This window comes from Carassius carassius, chromosome 12 (assembly GCF_963082965.1).
Source record: "Carassius carassius chromosome 12, fCarCar2.1, whole genome shotgun sequence".
Classification (NCBI taxonomy): domain Eukaryota; kingdom Metazoa; phylum Chordata; class Actinopteri; order Cypriniformes; family Cyprinidae; genus Carassius; species Carassius carassius.
Genome location: NC_081766.1, coordinates 28,706,568 through 28,731,418, shown reverse-complemented (window position 1 = coordinate 28,731,418; position 24,851 = coordinate 28,706,568). Strand labels below are relative to the sequence as shown.

The 24,851-nt window shown below is 38.7% G+C and overlaps 1 protein-coding gene across 2 annotated transcripts in view; it reads right to left on the bottom strand.

The window, feature by feature from the left end:
- The window catches only part of LOC132155174 (adenylate kinase isoenzyme 5-like), a 127,270-nt gene that overhangs the window by 58,010 nt on the left and 44,409 nt on the right, over window positions 1-24,851 (bottom strand). For both annotated transcript variants that reach the window (XM_059564030.1, XM_059564031.1), the window contains exon 6: window positions 12,184-12,375. In XM_059564030.1, the coding sequence (XP_059420013.1) occupies window positions 12,184-12,375 (192 nt within the window). The remainder of the gene's footprint in view (window positions 1-12,183; window positions 12,376-24,851) is intronic.

The following is a 24,851-nucleotide window of genomic DNA, read 5'->3' as shown; positions in this document are numbered from 1 at the left end:
ACAGGCAGTTGTGTTTCATGAGATGCCAGCCTCAGCCCAGTATCACTGAAACGCAAACATATCTTCTCAGGAGGGAGCGTAACATGAATTCCCTTTGTGTGACACCAGCGGCAGTCAACCACGTCAGCTGATCGGCTTTCCCTTCCACACCGTACAACAGAGGAAACCTCACACATCCGTTTCTTTCTTAATTAGGGTTATTTATGTTTTTTATGTTTTATTTACATTATGTTTTATTATATATAATTATTGTTGTTAAGGCTAACACAATGATATTTACTCTAAATAGTTCCCCTTTTTTTAAGGATACAATAAATAACATCTAGATATCCAGTGGCCTTCACAATAATGGTGTTTTATTTGTCGGTGATGTTTCAGATATGCTGACCTTTGATGATAATACAATTTCAACACAAAAGTGTTTTTTTTCCATAAATGTCAGCTAAAATTATATTAATATTAGCCGTTGTGAAGATGTTTACCTGCTTTTTGCTGAAATCAAATTAAAATCAGAGGGTGACCATGCCTTTTTGGTGTCACTCTAAAATTCTGAAATAACCAGCTATTATATATCAGATTTTCTCCTACAGTAATGCAACTCAGATAGTCCACCCAAAAATATCTGCCTGACAAACTTTTCTTTCTTTCTTTCTAAAAAAATATATTTTGAAGCATGTTGGTAACCAAACTATCCATCCATCCATTTATTGATTTATTCATTTGAGAAAGATGCCAAGATTGGAATTTATGCTTTGGTTAATTTCTTCTGTTTTTAAATGTGCTTGAGAATGAGTAAACTATGGCATTATTTTTTTTAATTCTGGACAAACTATTCCTTTAACTATGACAGTCTAATTATACAGAAGAACAGGCGTGTTTGAGTCTTCATCAAAGAGAATGTTTATGAGAATAAATGTGAATGTTCTACAGTGACATATTAACTTGTCAGAGTCTGAAGGCAAAGAAAGCTGAAAATGTCATTTAAATGACAATTGTCATTTGAATTTAAAAAGAAGAGTTTACTCAGAAATGGAAATTGTCATTTTTACTCACCCTCACATAACTTTCTTTTGTAAAATACAAAAGATATTCTGAAGAATGTTTTCATTTCTAACTGTATTTTGCCCATGGAAAAACAAAAACAAACACTGAGACATTTGTTAATGGGTCTGGAACAACATGAGGGTGAAAAAAGGATGAAAGATTTTTATTTTTATTTTTGGGTGAACTCAGTTCTTAGATCAGTTTTCTGCATCTACAGATGTTTGAATTGACTGCACTTGGAGTTGAGGATGACACACTCCATTAGCCATCTTCTATTTCCCTGTGTTCCTGCCCTAGTGTGATTTCTTCTTGTCCTCCGCTGCCATGTAATTTGGCTGAGCTTTGATGGTACAGTTCTCTGACAGCTACGATTGATGTGAGGTTAATGGTCTGACACACCAATGACCTGGTAAGTAATTTTCTCACTTCTTATTTGCTTTAAATGTGATTTTCTATCTCATGGTATGCAAAAATAGCTTCCTGTGGCACGTTCACATAGAGGGAAGTGAAAAGGGAACTTTTATAATCCAGTCTTCAGGTGGCACCAGTATTTAAAAAAAGTAGAAAGCTTTTAAGAAGATTCAGCTGTAATAATTAACTGTTCACTGTAAAATTGATTTTCAGCCACTTTATAATTTTCTTTAAAGTACAATTGAAATCATTACATTTTCATAAGCTCGTTGTGCTTTAAAGTACACTTATTTTCATGAAAATCTATCTTGAAAAACATATCTCCCCTCTACTCCCATTCAGCGCAGTAGAAATCAACACAATCATCATTTACGCTCATGCATGAACTGATGAGAACACCATTCCACATCTTATTAAAAAAAAGTTGCTATACATCACACAGAAACAATGCCACTGCAGACGTACGTCTTTGTGACTGAAACATAAAAAAATGCAAATGTCATATGTACAGTGAAGCTGTGACAGAGAGAAGGAAGCCCTCTTTTATATTTGTGAATTATATGTTTAACTTCTGTTTTGTCAAAAACTAGTAAATGACCATCACTGAAGCCCCATAATAGTGTAGTTCCACCAAGGTGGCAGTGCCATTTCATATTCAATCTTGAAGTCTAAAGGCTCATGGGAGTTGAATAAAAAAGCAGAACTATCCAAACTGTTAGAATATTAACTGTTACGCTTTCCTTGGATGATGAGGGAATATATTCACATTAATAAGAAATGGCGTACAGCTTATTCCACCTGATTATTTAGTGTGCATGTTTAGTGTGCCGCAGATGGGAGAGATTAAATTAAGTCATCTCACCTGCGTCGTGTCTGAATCACAACTAGCCATTATAATGCCAGGAGATTTAACACAAACCTCCTCATTTTACACCAGACATATAACACATTTTATTAAAATGTACATCATGACAGCTTCCACATACATTATTAATCAAATGTTTACGCTATTTACAAGGTAAAATAAAGTTATTTCGCTTAGACTAAAATAAATGTTTTAAACTGATCAGAGATTATCCCGTCATGTTTATATGTAGTTAGTGGTTAGTGGTTAGCAGCCATATCACCCTGTAGCCTAAGACTGGTTGCCCACTGAAGCTAAGCAGGGTTGAGCCTGGTCAGTACCTGGATGCGAGACCTTCTGGGAAAACTAGGTGGCTGCTGGAAGAGGTGTTAGTGAGGAAAGCAGGGGGTGTTGTGTGGGTCCAAGCGCCCCAGTATACTGTAAAAAAAAAAAAAAAAAAAAAAAAAAAAAAAAACACCTCCTTTGGATGAGAAGTTAAACTGAAGTCCCTCTGTGGTCATTAAAAATCCCAGGCCTGGCCAAATGTGCCCATTGGCCTCTGACCATCATAGTCTCCTAATAATCCCCATATCTACTGATTGCCTTCATCACTCTGTCTCCTCTCCACCAATAAGCTGGTGTGTGGTGGGCGTTCTGGCGCATTATGGCTGCCGCCACATCATCCAGGTGGATGCTGCACAATGGTGGTGGAAGAGGAGACTCCCCCTTCACAATGTAGAGCACTTTGAGTGCTTTGAAAAGCAGGAAAGCACTTCATAAATGTAATGAATTATTATAGGTAAACCTTCATTTGTAACCTAAAAATATTTAAAAGATCCAATCATGAGAATTTAAATTTTCCATGATTTTCTGAGATAAATAAAATGTGGCATGATTGTTCTAAACTCCTCCCCAATTTAAATTTTTTTTTAAAATTAAATTAAGCATCAGAAACGATTAGGAAATCCTGAAACATTAACACGATATGTAAAAAAATATATATCTCGATATTGTCCAAATTTTTACGATATTCTATATGTATCTCGATATGTTTGCATTTGCATAATTAAAAAATATTTTATAAAATTATTTAATACAATTAAATCATAATAATTAAAAAAACATGATTTTCTTTTGCCCATAAAAAACAATAAAAATAATTTAGATTGAACAGCTAATTTAATCAGTTAAAAAAAAAAAACTAGACTAAGTGATCACTTACTGCTTTTTATTAAATGGACACATATATGTAACTGAAGTAGAGCAAAACAAGTGCGGAAAGTACATTCTGTCAACTTTTTTAGTGCATGCAATTCACAATTTAAACTATGCAACTGGAAGAAATAACTAAACTGGGATAAGTATTTTATTTATTTATTTTTTACAAGTTTTTCTAGCTAAGAACACAAGTCTGTCAACTGTCTGTCAACAGAAGCTCTGTGGCATGAAACTATGCTCCTACTGACACTAAAAACCCTCTTAGATGGGGAGCTAGTTGCTGAAACGTCTCGGTTACGTACGTAACCCTCGTTCCCTGATGGAGGGAACGGAGACGTTATGTCGAACGACATATGGGGTCTCACTTGGGAGGCCAATCATCTCTGAGTTTAAGTTTGGCTAGTGGATTTAACATACCTGAGCCACTCCCCGTGCCAACAGGTATAAATAGGGCGACAGGTGCATCCACTCATTAGGTTTTACGCTGAGAAGCAGAGAACGTGTCCCGGCAACAGCAAACGGTTCAAGGTTGTGGCATGGGGACATAACGTCTCCGTTCCCTCCATCAGGGAACGAGGGTTACGTATGTAACCGAGACGTTCCCTATCTGTCGGTCCTCCTAGGAATGAAATGAGCTGCTTCCGGCCGTAAAAAGGGGCTATCCACGACTACATCACTTCCCCATGCACATCCGGGAAGAAAGGAACCAGAGCAAAATGCGGTTGTGAGCCGCGCTCTACACCGAGAACCAATCAAACAGCCATGAGCACTCAGGGCTGGGCGGCCACCTCCATCCTGTTGCTCACAGCTGCCCGGGCAAGCACGGCTGTCAACTCTGGGTCCAATTCGGCAGTGGCGACAACACCCGAGGGGGGCAGCCCCACCGAATCTTCATCCACAGAGGTCAACAGCCCATCCCCGATGCTGCAGTCGACATCTGATCCCCGGCGGCAAACTGAATGACCCGTTGGGACTGCCATAAGACAGCCCAGCAAAATCACCCAGCAGCCGCACAGGACAAACACTGCAGAAGGGGTAAGAGGTCCGTGGGGCGTGGCCCGGTGGAGAAGCTCTCACTGTCACCTTCAAATCTCCCAGAGCACTAGCCGGCGATCCTCTGCTCGTGGCAGAGAAACCGGAACGGGTAGTGACAGAGGGGTCTGCTCCTTTCCCTTTAAGAAAGGGGAGACGCGATCACAGCGTTGCCATGGTCACACACGCAGTGCGTGCATGAACCATCCACGAACGTGTGCTGAATGCCCAGACACGGAAGACAACGATCGTGGGCGTTGTCAGAGAACAGGAAAAGACCGCATCCAGAAGGACGCGGACGAAACGGCGTCTTTAAAAAGACGCAAATCGTCCGTGATTTGCTCTTTTAGGAAATCTGCTCTCTTAGTTGAAGCGCCCAGGGGAATCGCTGAAAGGGACACCACTGTTTGCGCCGTACCGCCAACCAGAACAGGTTCCCGACACAGCAGATGAATGGCTTTGTGGAGTATAACAGCTTTCATACAACCACTCGGCTCCGAAGCAAAAATCTAATGAGTGGATGCACCTGTCGCCCTATTTATATCCGTTGGCACGGGGAGTGGCTCAGGTATGTTAAATCCACTAGCCAATTTTCATTGGCGTTTTCTCTTAAACTCAGAGATGATTGGCCTCCCAAGTGAGACCCCATATGTCGTTCGACATAACTCATAGTGACCGACAGATAGGGAACACACACACACAGATAGATAGATAGATAGATAGATAGATAGACAGATAGATAGATGAATACCAAAGACTTTTGCACTCTCCCTGTCTATATCATATAGAGCCCCGCACATGACAGGCAGGAAAAAAAACAGTAGGCTAAATCATGTGCACAATTTATTAATTAGTTCCCTCAATGTACTAAAACATGCACACGATTACTATTTCGTTCACTCGATTTATAAATTGTGTGCACGATTTACTAATTTGTTCCCTCGATTTGCTAAATCATGTGCACAATTTAGAGCTCGTTTTAGTACACTGAGGGAACGAATTAGTAAATCGTGCACACTATTTATAAATTTTTTCTTGCATGTCATGTGCAGGGCTCCGTAATATCATGAAAACTGGTAAATATATCAGTGAATTTTCCTAATAGTAATTCCAAACGGACATAGTCTATGTTTCTCTATTCAAACATTAACGGTCGAGTAAGTGCATTTATTCAGCGATCACAATCGCAAACAATACAGTCGAGATCTCATGACAGAACACAGACCGTCTTAACACTTTGGTTAGTGTTTTCAGATCATCGTCAACGGCACTTCCGCAATAAAGAGTAAGCACGTGCGCATGGTTGCCAAATTGCTTTAAATAAGCAAACACCGGGCAGATGTATCCTTGTAACAGTGAAACTCGTATAGAGCATAGGACTGCTCGAGTATAGAGCAGTCCGCAGTTACATGTAACTTTTTTGGACGTTCGGTGCGTTCTTTTGGGAAAGTATGCTTGAATTTGAAATATTCAATATCCCCGATATTTTCAAATTTTACATCATCGTCAAAATTTTTCCGATATTATCGCTAATATTCAATACATCGCCCAGCCCTAATACCCGGTCACATTTACATGACAGCGACACCTGTTTTATATCAAAATCTGATTTGAAAAGAGCCTTTGATAAGAGGTTGTGGTCCCACTTTTGGTAGAATGTACCTATTATAAAGTTAAAGTTAGGGACAGGTTTGGTTATATGGTTAGGTTTGTGCGCTACCGAGGTAATGCGCATATTACATCATATCATTTTTTGATGTGAATCTTTCTACACCAGACCGTGTTTACTCATCTGTTGGTTTGACTACATTTAATTCTGAGGAATAAAAATTAAATATTTATCTGACTAAATTTCTTGAGTACAGCACGTGTTTACCTCTTTTACTCTGAGGAGGTTGAAGCTGTCAGCAAGGGCTGCTGGGTGGGAGCAGTCCCAACCCTATCGTGATCCAGCCCCTCATGCTGGGTGTCACTTCTCATATTCCAGAGTCTAGAGTCAGAGTGGCGCTCCCAAATCGAAGGATTCTAGCGGAAGGTGGTTCTGCAGACCGTCATTCTCGCTGGATAGTCCAAGCTTAGGCTAGCTCCCTCTGAGGAAGAGTGGTGAACGCCGCATTAAATGGTCCCCATCTCTCCTCAGTGCCCTCAGGAGATCAGTTTCCTTAGGAGGTAACATGGCAGTGTGGGAGCACCTGCCAAGTGTGCTTCATTGGGTCCTGCCCCAAGCAGGCGCTGGTCTAGTCTTCCTAGCAGATGAAGTGGGTCTGAGGACTGTCGTTTTTAATAGGAGATTTCAGCTATGAGAGTTCTGATGCTGTGGCTCACGATCTCGGAGGGCAGGTCCCTCTGGGGAAGAGCGGTGTACCATTGGGCCAGGGCACAGCGGTCTCCGACGAGCACTTCTCTTAGTTACCGCCCAGAAACTAAGAGGCTAAGTTAAGGCTTGCAACCTCCATGGAGGTTTCCAGAGCAGGTAGTTCGGCCGTCTCCTGCCAGTGCGCCGCTTCAGGGCACCGAGCTAACTCCTCTGATGACACCAGAGATCAGTCTCGAGAGGCTGATTCCCTTAGTAGACTATTTGGCACTGTGAAAACTACTGCCAAACATGTCTCAGTGGGTCCTGCACATTGTAGTAAGAGGCCACAGAATCCATTTCGGTTCTCTGGCGCTTCAATTCAACAGGGCCTTTACCACCCTGGTGGGCCCCGAGCAGGTTGACCCACTTCACCCTGAAGGTCTACATGGTGGCCATTGCAGCCTACCGCACCCTTCTCGTGTCCAGTCAGTGGGCAGACACACTCTGGTTACATCTTTCCTCCGTGGTGCACTGAGGCAGAGGCCTCTGGCCAGAAGAAGCTTATGCTAAGCAGTGGGTCACAATGCTATCCTAAAGACTCAAGTCCACTGATCTCCCCTCTCTTGGGGGTCAAGATTCACTCCTTCTGAAGTTGGCCATTGGGATATTCCTGATTACTTGTCTGGCTCCTGGCTCTTTCTCTTGCTTTAGCTGTGCTCTTCCACACTAGGCAGAGATTTAAAAGTCTGAGCATATTCATAACCAAAGCATCCTCCAATGCAGCTAGAGTTCTTGAAGAGGAACATCTCAGGTTACGATTGTAACCATAGTTCCTCAAGGGAATGAGATGCTATGTCTTGGGGCCATACTTCCAACTTCCCTGCAGACACTTGCTTCATTCTTAGAAGCTGACGCCTGTTTTACCTTATGTGTTTTTAACCTTCCTGGTTGCTACGTCACCCCACCCGTGACGTCTCGCCCATCAATTAGACTGACACACGTGGTTCAGAGCCGGTCACGCTGAAGGGCATTCCCAAAGCATCCTCAAACACAGCATCTCGTTCCCTCGAGGAACCAAGGTTACATGCGTAACCAGAGACGTTTTCTAGACGTTTCTCTTTTTTTCTAAGTGTTTACACAACACTGCTTTCAACTAAAAACAGAAAACTTTTCATGTGTTTTGGGGGCCTGAAAACACAAACCTTTGGAAATGGGTTCCCTCAGATCTGATTTGTACTTAAATCACTTTAACCTCTTAGCCTGCACCCTGGCACCCTCGTCCTGAACGCCCCTGAACTTGCACGTGTCAGTGTTTATGAATAGATTAAATGAAACGGGACAAATGTAATCTTGACAAACTATGTATCATTATAAAGATCTAAGTCTCAAGCATCGACGACAGATCACTGTTTTTCAATGGAAAGCTTATAAAGACTGTATTTGCTACATTTGTGTAAGCAGTACACATAAAAACATGAACATTAGAAATGCAGTACATACCAGATCTGCCGTAATAACTAGTCATAAACACATCCACAGCTGTAAATCACGGTTTAGTTAGAAAGGTAAAGGTCCACTGAACGACATCTCATGAAGCACGTTTAGTCCAACGAAGCAATAAGGTTGTAATATGGATCATAATTCCTTTGTTTACGTTTCAGTTCTTCATCGACAGAACTGTTTGCGTCCGTTAGGGAATAACTCACGGTCAGAAACTGCGCCTTGGTAGTAAAAAAACGGCATGGTTTTGCAGCGTACAGTGTCACAAACAGAATGAGATGATCCACCGGAAAAAAGAATGAATGAAAGATAGGCGAAAGATGGTATATTTGAATTTTGGCGCTCCCTCATGAGGGCTCGTGACGCGCTCTGACGCACCTGTCAGCTGATGGAGGCAGAACTTATAGCGATCGCCTTTTTCTTTGTTTGTTTTATCTTTCAACAGTTTTTATATATGTGAGAGTGTGTTTTTTGTTGAATGTGAATGTATCTGCATGATTACCATCTGTTTGAGTGCAAATCAGCCCAAATCAGCTCGCTATTACTGCATGATCACGGCTATCAAAGTGGACACGTCTATATGAATAGAGAGAGTGGATTATTTACTTCAATGGCACATTTGTGTTATTACCATCTGTATAAGTAGCAATCAGCACATCAGCACTTATTTGCATCGTAATTCATTGTAAATGCTGTATTTCTAGCAATCTCAGGATTTTCTGTAATTGGCAAACAAAGTTAAAAAAAATATATATTTTTCTTATTATTCTTATTTTTCTTACTCAAATTATTCTTATTGAATTTTTCTAGTGCTCAAATAAATCACTTACATGATGTCTAAGTCTAGTGTTTTATAATTGAAAAAAACTATGCAGTGGTATGTTTACTGACTAAATAGTTTGTAGAAGCCTTCAGTACTGTTGGGAAATATACAGTATTTTCTTATATTTGGGGGGTGGGGGGTGTAGACATAGTCTCATAAAAATATTAGCAGGAGTCTCATTTTTCATGATATCTTAGTCAGATTTGAAATAGAAACTCATGAGACATGTGGCTTTCAACGCATTACTTTTCTAGATTGCTCCAGGACTCATTTCATGTATTTTTATATCAAATAAAAAAATATTTAAGTGTGGTAAAAAAAAAATTCAAGGCACTTCAGTGTCTATAACTTTTAATATTTTTGAGCATTATCAAATCTGGTTAATAAAAAGTAAAGCCCAAAGGGTCTTCTTTCCAAAGACACCAAAATTATGTTTGTAACACACTGAAGTAGGAAACAATTATAAGTTAGGTAGAGCACTTTCAGCTGAGTCCCATAATGGCGGGTGCTGGCTAACAGGTTAAATCAAACATGGAACCTTTAGATACAACATGAAAATCTTTCACGAAACTGTAGCTGTCATAAAAAAATTTTTTATGAGAGATTTATTCAATGACACATTGCTACTTATTAATAGTTAGTAAAGTAGTCGTTAATTTAGCTATTGAGTAAGATAAGGAATGTAGAATATGGTCATGTAGAATAAATGCTTTATAAGTTCTAATAAACAGCCACTGTGTTAATTATAGGCATGCTAATAAGCAACTAGTTAATAGTGAGAACTGGTCCTTATAATAAAGTGTTACCAGCTGTTTTATTGATGTCTTTCTGTAGTTGTAACAATGATTGAGCGATTACATGAGACAAAATACATTTCAGTAAATTCTACTGTTTCTTTCAAAAAACCTTCTGATGTTCATTCAAATTTCTTTCATGCTATAACTAGCAATAAAGAGGAAGAGATGATCAGTTCAATGTGCTTCATGTTGCTATTTCATGTTGAGGTAACTTCAGCAGTCATGCCACATTAAAGAGCAAAATTTATTGTTTGAATTTGATAATAAAACAGACTGAATCTGAAAACTGAGACTTTTAAAAAACTGAGTCACATAAAAAGTAATTAAATACAAGGCTTATTTCAATTATTGGATGAGAGGCGCACTACAAATGATTTAATGTTTTGTTAGCGCATCAACAGAAAACACAAAGATTGATCTTGGAATTTAAAAATCAATATTGGTTCATAATCATCAAAATGAATATTCAACTAAAATTGATCAACCAATGTTGTCAACACAGCCCTACTTTTTTTTTTTTTGGACTTTGACGGCCCCAGTCCCTATCCATTTTCATTTTACAGAAAAAATGCAGAGTATTTTGGTTTCCATTTATTTATTTTTTTGCAAGAACTTTACACTGCAACCAGTTCAAGACAGAAAATAATGAAGAATGAAGTATGCCATGCTTGGTATTTCCCAAATTTAACCTTTGGATCATAAACTTTGATTTGACATTTATTGCTTTCTTCTTTCTAAATTCCATTGCTCCTTGTATTTTTATAGATGTCTCTTAAATTTTATGTTTCCTGTAAATTTCAGGTTTAACTTCTGATTAATGTACACAGTTTCTAATGACATATCCTTATTACCTTTGTTTAGTAACTGAAAACAGTTCTCTAGCTTGTTGAATAAGTGGCTCCACTGGGATCCTGTCACATGCTGGATCTAACTGGCTTTTAATTTCCGGCTGCCCTAGATCACCCTATATGTCTGTATTAATTACTCAGAGTGATAAAGAGCATATTTTAATGAAACTGACTGCACTGGGACTATGTGGTGGAAGTGCACCTGGTCAGTGCACAGTCCAGCACTCAGTGTATATGCTGTTGAGATTTCCAGAAATTAATCTTGAAATGTTACCTTTATATGTATAATGTTATCTTACCTTTTAATCATAAATGTGTGAAAATTATACCAGTTTAATATGTAAGATAAATGCACAAGATCCACATGATGCATGTCATTATCTACACTGTAGCCCGATATAATGTACTTTTAATGTTGTCTACTGTTTATATGGTATAATGTATAGCTTTATTAGCTGTTACTTTTTTTGTATATCCTTCATTGAAAAATATTTAATTGATTAAAAACAGGTTTGGTTGTTCAGATCCTATCCTATTCTATCCTATCCCATCTTCTGTCATCGATTACTCAACCTCATGTTATTCCAAACCCATAAGATTGATCAATGTTTATATGTGAATTGAAATTACATCTATTTATTATATAAAGCACCTGGAACTTTTTTAGAAGATTTTAATTAAAACGCTTTATTCACATGGATTACTTAAATTATTATTTTTTTAAACTCGAAATAAAGGGACAATTCTTGCAATGAAGGGACAAAAATCTCTCTGGTTTCATTAAAAATAATCCTCATTTATGTTTCAAATATGAACTAAAACCTTATGGGTTTGAGACACAAGTTTGAGAAAATGATGACAGAATTTTAATTTTTGGGTAAACTATCCCTATTGATTTTAGTCTTTTAGAGTTGACTTTTATTAATGGTGAAAATATTGACATAGTCTCTGGCTTTAATTACATTTGTCTTATGATAGATTCAATCTTTTTTTTTTAAAGAAACATAATTCCTTGAGCTTTGCTATATATATATATATATATATATATATATATATATATATATATATATATAGATAGATAGATAGATAGATAGATAGATAGATAGATAGATAGATAGATAGGCTGTTAAGTTTGTTAATTTTCATTCTAAATACTCCACTAAATAAATCCACTAGATTACCCTCCATAAGAGATTGTGTTGTACATTGCATTAAATGTAAACATTTAATATTGTACATGGTTCCTTCCAAGTAAATAAATAATAAAAAAATAATAATTCTATGAACTACTTGATTAAAAGTTTTCCATTTGTTATTTCCATTTGAAGTCGCACTGACTTATGAGCAATATAATCAAAAATGTTCCTCACTGTGACGATGAGGCCTTTTTCCTGGAAGTATTTGACCAGGGGGATGGTGTTCTGTTTGAAATTAGTCAAGCGACGGTCGATAGCTTTAGGGTTGTCATCTGGGCGACCCTGCTGCTCCGCACGCTTTTCCAGACGCTCCTTCAGACGCTGGTTAGAGCAGGCCAGAAACACCACCAGGTCTGGAGTACAGATCTACAGAGAGAAAAGGAGTGAGGTGAGTGTCTGTTAACTAGTAATCAATTCAAGTTGATATTGATGGGTATAGTCACCCTCTGGCAGTCAAGATCAAAGTGATCTGTGTCTCAGTGATCTGAGAAGATGTAGCTATTAAGAACCACTCTGAGGTTATATGTCTAACTCATCTTCAAGTAAGGTTGCCAATCTAAGATGAGATTTGGCCATACTATAATGAATGAGACTGGATGTGGACCAAAGGCAAACAAGCATAGATCAGTTGTCTTATTTGTAATGTGTAATAACATAGCTAGCTGCTTTGGCACTCAAAATACACATATTGGCCATTTCAAAAATGCTTGCCTGAAAGAGTGTAATTTCATTCGCAATCTCTTTATCAAGCACAACATGTCAAAGGTCTTAATTGTATCTGCTCGAATAGCATGTCAGCTGTGTTGTTAATTCTTTGCTTGTTGTTTAACTAACTGAAAAGTAGGAACATTAAAATACAATACACTGATTTTGTCTTTTGTCTTTCTGTCATACTGGCAGCAGGCCTGAAGTGACATATGTGCATTAAGTGCTAACAAAATAATGACCTCAAAGGACAGATATTTGATCTGAAATGCACTGTCATCCTCTTAACAAGTTGTCTGCTGGAAAGCTTTTTGGGAATGTGCACTTAGTTGGAGAAAAAAATAAAAGACTACAAATGTCAGTTCATAAAAGCCTGAAAGCCTGTCACAAAACAGAAAAGCAGGCCGATTATTTCAACAGAAGCATTGTAGGTGAGATGTCAGTGGAAGCTAAAACACTGAAATTAGAATAGAATCCTGCCATTCCATCAAAAATTCTCTGTAAAATTGTATCTGGATATAGAAAGAAAAATCATTAGAAAAGTCAAAAAGTCAACCAATATGATAACTAAGGTGTGAAAATTATGCAGCACGACAGTTTTCATCATTTATAATAATAAGAAACATTTATTGAGTACCAAGTTGGCATACTACACACGTGACACTGAAGAATAATGGCTGATGAAAATTCAGCTTTGACATCACAAAAATAAATTAACATTATTTACTGGTGCAACTGTATTTTTCCGTCCGATATCTGAAGAGACTCTTAAAAAAATAAATAAATAAATGAATAAATAAATATATATATATATATATATATATATATATATATATATATATATATATATATAAAACAATCTTAATACCAATTTTTTGACAAATCAATCTCTAAAGAGTTTTGTATTTATCAAACAGGATAAAGTTTATTTATATAAAAAAAGCTATGTTATCAAAGCTAAAATGCAATGCTATATCATACGTTAATTTTTCAGGTAAACTGTGTTTGCTTTCATGGAACCTCGTAGCAAAACATCTAGGATGTCCTTTTCCATACAACAAAAGCTAATAACGATCCTGTTTAAATCTGGAAACTACCAAGAAATGTAGAATTTTTAACAAGTGTTTATTATGGCTTTTAAAATTAATGAGAATTATTTAACACTCTGCACTATGGTATGTTGACAGTGGCTCAACAAGGATTTTATGTTATGGACATTTTAAGACTCATGATAAAATATGTTCGCAATGGATACAGGCCTATTTATGAAGTTGACTTCATGTGGTATCAGAACTAATATGGTGGTAATTAGCCTAGGCTATTTTGTAATGTAATTAAAGCGTTTAAATTGGCAATCACTTTTGATAATTAAAATCTGGCAAACAATTTGGCTCTAAATGGCTAAGATCTATAAATGGGTAAGCATGGTGGTGTCCAGTAAGCGACCAACTATGGCAGCGATCCAACGTGTCCTTAATTGAATCAAAGACGGAGCCAGACGCGGAGCTGTTTAGTCCATGTCAATTTTTTTATTCGGCAAAACTTAAGCCCTTTTGACATTTTGCCTGACATGGCTATATTAAAAAAAATCGCCTCCCAAGACAACTCATTATGGAGCTGCTGGACCTTCTCAGACCTGCGCTTGCCAGGCTAACGCTGTAGAATTTTGCTTTAAGCCCTGAAGTCCAGCTGCTTGCAGCGCTACCTTTTTAGTTTTTTTTTTTTTTTTTTTGCTACAGGGAGCTTCATCAAGGTTGTGGGAGAGGGCTACGGCCTAATCAAGACCGAGGTGTGGAGGTGAGTCCACACTGTCACCAACGCCCTTCTGCGCCATGCTGGGGATTACATTCTGGTGGATGGCACAATCATCCCTATCTCCAATCCATCAGTGATTGATCAGGCGTACATATCGCGAAAGGGATACGCGGCCATAAACGTGGAGGTTATAGTGGACCATAGGGGTGTGATCTCCGACCTGGTGGCAAGGTCCAGAAAAATCTCTTCCTCTGACGAGAAGCTTGGTGCCCTTTTTTACGTTGCTTCCCCATCATATTCTGTATCTAACTCTCTCTCTCTGTTCATTGTAGATAGGTTGCTTTTTATTGAAAACATTAACCAATGGCAATCAATACCGCATTAAACGGAAGTAACTGCAGCTGCTTGCCAATAAATTCTGATTGTAAAGTACCTTACCATTAATATAAAAGTGTAATACATAAAGTCGAAGAAGCGACACAAGTGGCACAATGGGATAAGGAGGGTGGATGATTAGCGAGGGATACCCGGTTTGTCTAACCGTCACAACATATTGTGTGAACATATTACTGACCATTTGATAATTTAATATATAGTCTATATTTTACTGATAACTTAAACTGTTAAAATAAATGTTCCTGTAATAATTTGAGTAATGTTTCATTTGCATAGAACGTGTTGTCTTTCTTAACGCTGTATTGCACCTTCGCGTGAAGTGGAAAATCGATTCCTGAGCAATCGATGCCAACTAATTCAGCACCTTTACTAGGGACAGCGCTCTTGTAACATCGGACGTAAGAGGCAGCGTGTTAAGAAGCTTCCTAAGGGACACTTCGGGGAACACACTTAGGAACATAAACAACTTTGGTAAGATATATCTTTCGAGGCCTTATTAGCGCGCTAAGAGTGAGCGTTATCGGGGAACCGGGCCCATATTTATACAAATTTTATACAAAAAATCAGATGTTCTGGTTTCCATAGAAGCACACATGTTTCATCATGAAGAAATGCCTAAAGCTAACACACAAGCTAAATAGAAAGTTGCTGGATAAATTCCTGTGGGACGGCGTGCATTGAGGATAAATGGGCCTCAGAGGATTGTCATAAATGTCTGGCGTCTTGTTTTAAAGGGTTTTACACCTAAAAGAACCGCCAGAGCCCCACCATTCCCATGTGTAATACACATGACAGACTGCCAATCTACCTAAACGTGATGGTAACCCTCTGAGAAATGCTCCTATCCCACTCTTCTCACTGGTCTCTCTGTGGAATTTGCCTTTTGCTAATCTTCAAAATATATTAATAGTGTTCTGTTTTTATCTTTTAGTTTCCACTTGTTAACTCGATCATTCCAGTCAGTCATTTTCATGCTTCTGTAAATTCCCTTCCTTTTTTAGTTTTGTGTTAAATACACCTATTGAAAGGAACAGTTCCCTAAAAAAAGGCAGGGCTGGGGAGTTCAGCATGACCAAGCTTATTTTGCGGTGAACTGTATTGTTAAATAAAAAATAAAACAATCTAATCGCAACTTTTTATCTCGCAATTCTGACTTTTTTTTTTCATAATTGCAATTGCGAGTTATAAAGTCATAATTGCATTATATAAACTCACAATTGCGAGTATTAAGTCAAAATTGCAAGTTATAAAATCAGAATTGCAAGATATAAACTCACAATTCTTGTGAAAAAAAGTCTGAATTGCGAGATATAAACTCGCAATGGCAAGAAAAAAACCTCAGAATCGCAAAAAAAAAAAAAAAAAAAAACTTCTTTTATTAACTGTCACAAAGTAATTCATATTAAAAAAATTACCTACTGTACCCATGTATTATCCAATTTAAGATGCATATTTAAGTATATTGAAGTTTGATGCTTTGATAGTGAATGAAAGTTTTGATAATAAAATGTCTGCTACAGATCCATATATATTAAATATCTCTGTCCATTAATCTTCCTTATTAACACATTCTGGCTGAAAATTCATAACAATTCCTAATAATGTTAGACTGAGCTTTACCAAATTCAGTTCTATCACCTCTGTCAGCCAGTTCTATCAAATCAGTCACTGGGATGGTACCCTTCTAAAAGGTACAAAGATATGCCATTTAGGTACCAATATGTATACTTTAGGTACTCAAATGTATCTTTAAGATACCAAAATGCACCCTTTAGGGGTAAATACAATAAAAAGGTGTACCTTTTGAAAAGGTGCCCCCAGTCACAGATTTTTTTTAATTAGTGTATGATGGAGTAAATCAAATTCAAAAATAAATATGCATAGTATATTGAACAGTACTTTTTTTACTTTTTTATAAAATGTATAAAATAAATAAACAAAACAAGTACTTTTACTGGAGTAATATGTTATTGGGATATCTGTACTTTTACTCAAGTACTTGAATCATGTACTTTGTCCACCACTCATGGTGAGTCAATAATGATAATGGATGTATGAATTTCGCTGAGTCAGCTCATGCCACCTTCTCCGGGACTGACATACTGGAATAATATTTAGCTGACATTTGAACAGGCTGGGGAGACAGTGTCTCTCGGCTTTGCTCACAGTGGAGGTATTTGGTAATCCTGAAATGATCGCTGTTAAAGCTGTTTTCTGATCACCTCTCGTTCTGTGCTCCTCTCATAATTGGGTTTTAAATCCCTTCATTGCTGCTGCTTATCTCTATTCTGTGAGAGTCAAAGTTAATTCAGTTGCTGAGGTTAGTTGTGGTGACACTATTATTGGTTGCCTGGTCACCGAACACACTGTCACACAACACACAGTCTAGGGTCTGTTCAAACATTTCTCCATCCCACAAAAAGACAGATAATAAGAAAGACATTGCTATTCAAATAATCTAGTGCACTGGCAAGTGTGTTGTCGTCTTCACTGATCAGGTTTCATTGTATCGACTCCTTTCATTACATCTAAGCTGATCTCCTACCCTCCAAATTTGTTCTATAAGTATTCTTTAAAATTTCAGCCATATCAGAATCTTTTTTTCTTTCACTTTTAATTTTTTTTTTTTAATATGTTCAGTGGAGGGTTTCTTGGGAATAACAAGATTTTACTTAATGTCATGTTATTTTGTGATGTAGTTGGTTTCTTAAGGGGATAGTTCATCCAAAAAAGAAATCTGTCACACAAAAAAAGATACCTTGATATTTTGAAATGTCCATGCAATGAAAGTCCAGTTTTGTAAGGATTGGTTTTCAAAAAGATCTTTTTTTTGTGTTCCACTGAAGAAAATCATTCAGGTTTGGAACAACATAAATGCGTACACAATGATAGAATTTAGCTATCCATTTAACCATCGAATTAATTTAAACTTAAACTAAGTTAATCATTATCATACATCTTTATTATTTTTTCAATCATCCTCGCTCTTACAGTCAAACCGCATCACAGTTACTGTGTGCATTTTGTTTTAACAAAATTCTAAATAAATACATTATTTTGATGGTGTTACCAAGTTCCACAGTGGCCAGAGTTGCCATATGGAAACATTCATATTTTCTCAATTTACAGTACAATATCTTAACTAAAGTTAATCTATGAATTCTAAACTTAACAAAATATGCATAATAAATTTACAATAATGTGTGATTCTATACTATGTTCATCCTCTGCTTGTACCCTTGTTTTGTTTTTATTTGGACTTGTAGTTTGTAGTTCAGTTCATGTTTCTATGGTTCTCATTTACTTTACATTTACTTTATCAACTATACATTTTTGTTTCTTCATTAGTTTTTAACAAATGCTCCAGTTTAGTTATGTTTATGTGTTCCTACACAGTTATGTGTGTACTTTTTCTTTGTTTTTAGTACTGATGTTTTGGTTTTGTTTGTTGTTTTTTACTTTACATTCTTAATAAACTACTGCTTGTATATAGATCCTCCTCATCAACACTCTTCGTCTCCAGCAAAATGTTATAATCTAATAGAATGATTTGAGGGCAAAGTAACAGCACAATTCCAGCACATTATTGGTTTCTTTAAGGACTGACATTCTAATTTGTATAATGCAATTTGTTTTGTTTTAGGTCTCAAATAGCATGAAAGTCAAAAATAGACACTGCCGTTTGATAAAACTATAACATAAAGGATTGCAGACATTTTCCGCCAGATTTGATTATTAAAAATATTGTACAATGGTGTAACATACTGTAATGTGTGAAGCAGACTCTTTCATATTAAAGTGGCTTTAAATAAAAAGTTAAAGTACAAGAAGTACATGATTAACCTATTTAATTAAACGTGAGAAAAGCTGAAAGGCTGTGGTGCTGGTCGACTGCTGTTTGCTCCCTAGAAGATCTGCAAGTTGCAGGCTGGGATTTTTTTTCTGGCATGCCTTTACTCATAAATCCTCTCAGTGACTGTGCTGACACCATCGGAAAAGGCGGAGGTAGGGAGAATAAGGATGCACATAGGGGAATCTGTGCCTGAATCTGGGTCCCCATTAAACTGTGACACCCAGCAGGCAGAAAGTAAACAAATTAATGCAACAGTAAAACCAGCCCTCACTGAACGTTTACTTTTGTAATATACAGGATCTTAATATAAAATGGCCAAGTACAGAAATGAACTTATCCATTAAGGGGAGATATTTGCCCTACTTAAATTGATTTCCAGGAGTAGTTTTATTCTAACCTTATTAAATGCATCCAATTATTGAACTGAATCAATAAATGCAATTACTACAGCACTTTTATCAGTCAAATGAAATACAAAATCTATCTTTGCACTGCAGAAATGACACAGAAGATGCATTTGAAGTGGCATTTAGTCTGTATTTAATAAGACTGTTTAATGCTGTTAAGAGGTGGAGTTACTGGATTTACATTAATAAAAAAATAATAATAATACCGTCACAGAACACTAGTGTGTTGCCTATGTTTAATGTCTAAATCTAAGCTATATTAACTTCTTGTTTACTGTCTATTATATCATGTTATGAATGTTATGACGAAAAAAAAAAAGATTTCATACAGGGGCATTTTGTGCACCCATACCTTGGATTTTTGAGGGCATCTTTATCCGGTTTGGTGAAATTTCTTCTCTGAAAAGGATGAGAAATTAGCTCATTCACCAACACCCATGGTGGCTATAGAGCCTGCAATTTTATAATTTTATCAATCAAATTTGTGCAATTTAGCTGAAGGACCCATTTCTACCTAATCTGACTGGACTGAAACAAATCCTATTAAAATTAAAATCAATAGTGTAACCAGCATAATCAGGTTGATTCAGTATTATTAAATATTTTTGACTAGGCATGTCCACTTCTTTGCAACTGTATCATCCATGTGCGTAATTACCCACTCGACTGTGGGAATCAAGTCCATTAGCTACGCCAATTCTGATATGTTATATTGCGTCTTCAGTGCTGCCTTGCTTTTGAACACAGGACAGATGAGAGCATTGTGACAAGCCCTGAACATGATCAGAGAAAAGCTAACTTGCTCCAGTCTTGAAGCTAAAAACCTGTCCAGCTAATAAAAGTGTGTTTAACTGTATGGAATGTGCACTTGGAATGCATTAAATGAGGGTGTGTATGTAAATATTTCATTGTAATAACGTCAGATTAAAGGTTTAACTTGAAAGTACATTTTAAATAATTATGTTTTAATCATCTTATGCATTGCTTTGAAGAGGTGCACTAATTTCGATGTGTTGACTAACATACGTATGCACATTTAAAGTACTTCATATTTACTTTACATTTTAACGGTAATGTGTTGTTTAATATTATATTTAACATTAATTTTAATTGTACTAAATTGCAACTTCATCTTTACAAATGTGTAATTACAAATATATTTAAATATATTTTCAATAGAAATGAAAGTATATTTGAAAGTACAATGTAACCATATTTCAAAGACAAAGAAGTAATTATGAACTTAAATATAAAAATGTACTAAAGTTACTTCTTTACTTCTTCACTATTTTCTGTTTCAAACTTTCACATAGCATCTTTAGGTTATAATAACATTAAAAATGACTGACGAATTGGGATCTCGCTTAGAGAGACCGATCTACTTTGAGTGTAAACTAATTGAGCCAATGCACATTGGCATGAGATTATTGCATCCAGCTGCCGCTGATCACAGCGTGAGTATAAGTAGACAGCAGATGCACCGCATATTTGGTTTACGCTGAGGAGCTGAGCCGGTGACTCAGCCACTCAGCGGTGGTACAGAAGCTGTGGCAATGGGATGTGATGTCTCTGTTCCCTCCTGCAGGGAATGAGGGTTACCATACGTAACTGAGATGTTCCTTTTCGAAATGAAATCCCTTCTAAAAGGCCACAGATACTGCCCCTTCCAGTGTCCCATGGAAGCTTACTGCGCCCCTGCTTTTTGGCGCAGGCCAGGGCTTACCACGAGGAGCACAGTTACTGTAACTATGACACTACCCAATCAGTAAGACTAGATAACACTGGGAAACATACCCATACCACTTGGGACAGGAACAATGCGGAAGATCCATCCTTCCCGAAGGATCCATATAACATCCGTTTAGGTGCATAAGGAAATTTGGAGGTGATTGTAACCCTCTTGGAAATGGCAGAAGTCTGCCGGAGAAACACGGGCTCTAAGGCTATACCGTGGACTTTAGACATATACATAGGAACCACTTAGGTCTCTACATCTAAACCCCAGCCCACTACCATATAAAGCAGCCCCAGCGGTGTGACTGCCGCCGTAGCTGCCTCTGAAATTGTTTCAGTGAGACCGCCAACCTGCCAACCTGTCTGCTCGGTTGAGTCCAACTCCATACCGAGAAAAGTGATCCTCTGCATTGAGGAGAGTTTGCTCTTTTCCCAGTTGACCCGAAGGCCCAACTGGCTTAGGCGCCAGAGCACCAAGTTCCTCTGTTCGCACAACTGAGATTGAACTATTATGAGCCAGTCGTCGAGGTAGTTGACAATGCTAATGCTCTGTTCTCTCAGGGGAACAAGGAGTGCCTCCGCAACTTACATGAAGACACGGAGCGACAGGGACAGCCCGGAGGGCAGGACCTCATACTGATATACTCATCCTTCAGATGCGAACCTCAGCAATGGGCTGTGGTGCAGAAGGGACGACATATGAAGTAAGCGTCCAGGTAGATTGCTGCAAACCAATCTCGGGGACGGACGCACCTGATGTTGCATTCCTACGACAACATCTTGAACAGTAACCAGTGAAGGGTCTGGTTCAAGACACACAGGTCCAAGATTGGTCATAATCCACCGCCCAGTCTTTAAATCGTCTGGAGGGACAGGCTCTATCGCATCCTCCCCCAATAAGACTGCGAACTCCGCCCACAAGATAGGAGCATCGGACGCCTTCACTGTTGTGAGGCAGATGCCACTGAACTCAGGGGGATGTTGGGCGAACTGAATCACATAGCTGAGGCTCATGGTCCGCAAAAGCCAGCGAGATGGGCTGGGTAGCGCTAGCCATGCACCCAAAAATGTTGTAAGCGGGACCAACAAAACCACCACTGTACCCGCAGTGGGGCAGCGAGGTGGAACGCAGGGACCCAACTCAGACGGCTTGTGACCGGACCGGAGAGGGGTCTGAATGTGCACTGCAATGCTTACCTGATTCCACAGGTTGGCAGAGGGTGCATGAGTAGGGCCTTTGTTGACACTCTTGAGCCACCCACTGCTGCCGCTAGCGAGGGAGGAGGATGAGTGTGGACTGGTGTTGGTCCATCTGCAACTCTCCATACCCTCCCGGGACCCAGGGACATAGAAAACCATAAAAAAACTGGAGGCTGCTGCGGATGTGGTGCAGGAGTGGGGGCAGATGCAGGGGGCCACCCTCGGCGATGAGCAGGCTGGGGCTTTGTGGCCGGCAGACAGATGGGGGAAGCAGCTGCCTGCCGGTGCAGGGTACACCTCATTCCACTTCTGTGCAGCCGAGAGCTGCTGGTCCAGGCTCTCGACCACGTTGCCAAAGAGGCCAGTCTGGGACACAGGTGCATTAAGGAACTGTACTTTGTCGGTGTCCCTCACATGGCACTCCTGGAAAAATATATTGGACATTGCACGGCCCAGAGACGGCACAACGACCTTTGTCGCTCGTAGCGTGAGATCAGAAGCAGTACGGAGTTCTTTGAGAACTTCTGGGTCATGACCACCCTCGTGGAGGTCCCTCAGTGCCTTAGCCTGAAGAACCTGCAGTAACGCCATAGCCATAGGTGGAGGCTGCTTCTCCATGGGAAATATAAGCATCGCTGGCCAGTCGACACAGCTGCATCGCAACAGATAGCTCCACTGGGGGGACCCCTGTATACCCACAGCTGCACCACCATTGAGGGTGGTGAGGGAGGAGGACCCAGCAGATCGGTTTCCGGCAGTAAAAGGTGCCAACCTGGTGAGCTCCTCAATCACCTCCAGGAAGAAAGGCACCGAGAGGCGGCACCCCGATTTTGCCTAATTGTCAGTGAACTATGGCTCTGTGTAGTGAAAGCCGCTCAATCTGAAAACAGGTAATAGTGATTTACTACTAATCACGGGACCGGCTTTACTGACGAGCACATGATAATCAAATGCAATTAATTGCACAGCCCACCTGCAATTAATTGCACACCTGTGAATGCTCTTTTAGGGATAAGCTCTTTTAGTGTGCTGAAGCGCACAGGGGAGATGGTTGCTTGTGACACAAATAGAGGTAGTGCAGCCTGCTTTGTGCAACCCACTTGACACGGGAAAATGACCACTGCTGAAGCGCCGTACCACCAACACGAAGAGCTCTCAAAGAGCACACTGAACTCATTCAGTCTTCTTCTCTCAGTAGAGTAGTCAGGAGCAGAACGATGTGATCACTCAGCTCTGAAAGGAAAAGCAAATATGCTTATACTTGTACTAGTGTTGCACGGTGCACCAATACTTCAAAAATATCGCGATTCTCGGAAATTAAAAACGTCACGATTCCTAAATTTATTAGTATCGATACTTCAAAGAATGACTGCGTTTCAGATTTGTAAGAGACGTATTTCATGTTGGTGTGTTCAACGCATGCTTCCAGTGCCCCCCTATGGACGTCTGTGTTTTTTCTCCTCATGCGGGGATTAAATGTGGAGTTATGTTCTGTATGCTAAATATGAGCGTATCTGCACAGCACCTATAACTGCGCTTTGTATCTGCTGATTGCTGATCGAGATTAACATGCTTGGCTCACTGACCCTGTATACTCATTCATTTCATTCACGAACGAGATGTATCAGTTCATTCAAGATGGGCTTATGGGTTCACTACATTCATCAAATCACATGCTCCGTCACATCTTGAGTAACTCTTTGACAGGATGAAACAGTTCACAGAGCTGTTCACGAGCTGCGCATGCGCTGCTAATTGCGCCGAGCTCGCGCGCTGCTGTGGAGGGAGGAACTTCAGTGAACAAGAAATATGAGTCTAGTAGCAACGTATCTTCCGTGATGTCCCCGATGCATGGGTCGGGGTGGGTAAAGAAATGTTACTTTATTTGCGGGCTGGGGCGGGCCAAATTATTTCATAAAAGCGGGACCCGCGGGTTGGAAAAAAACCCGACCCGCGCGTCACTAGTCTGCATGCACGAGCACAAGTGATACTGTGGCCGCCGGTCCACGACTGGTAGAAAAAGATGACGCACAATAAAGATGACGCTCATTAAAGCTCACTGGCTGAGTTTTCTCCTCTGAAAGAAAAGGTTGCACAACTGACAGAATAAGTTACAATATCTGAGATATTGCTGCTAAAAAATTTTTTTGTTTGTTTTTTATTTGAATGCCATTGCTTAAATTGATATTATTTATCTTTTGACATTTAATCTTCTGACTTCAGAAACATTGTTTAATATAATCGCTGTTCATATTTTTATTCAAAGTTCAGAATCAAGATAAATTTATTACTCTTATGTTTCTTATGATAACTGAGATAATGCTGCTAAATTTATTCTTTCTTTGAATGTCATTGCTCTATTTTATTTTTTATATTTTGATATTTCATATTTTGTTCAAATGTTTAATATATCTGCTGTTCATATGTTCATTTATTAGTGTGTTATATGATTAGAATGTTGTCCCGGTTTTAAAATAAAGCACAGCAATGATATTTGAGTGTATTTTCCATTTTCAGGAAAAGTATCGAAAAAGTATCGAAATCGCAATTCTTGACTAGGTATCGGTATCGAAACAATAATTTTGGGATCGTGACAACACTAACTTGTATTCACGCTGTGATCAGTGGCAGCTGGATGCAATAATTACATGCAAATGTGCATTGGCTCATTTATTTTACATTCAAAGTAGATTGGTCTCTCTAAGTGACATCCCAATTCATCAGTCAGATCCTCATTCGACATGACTTCGTGACTGAAAGGGAACAACAATATTATATTAAACCACAGATTC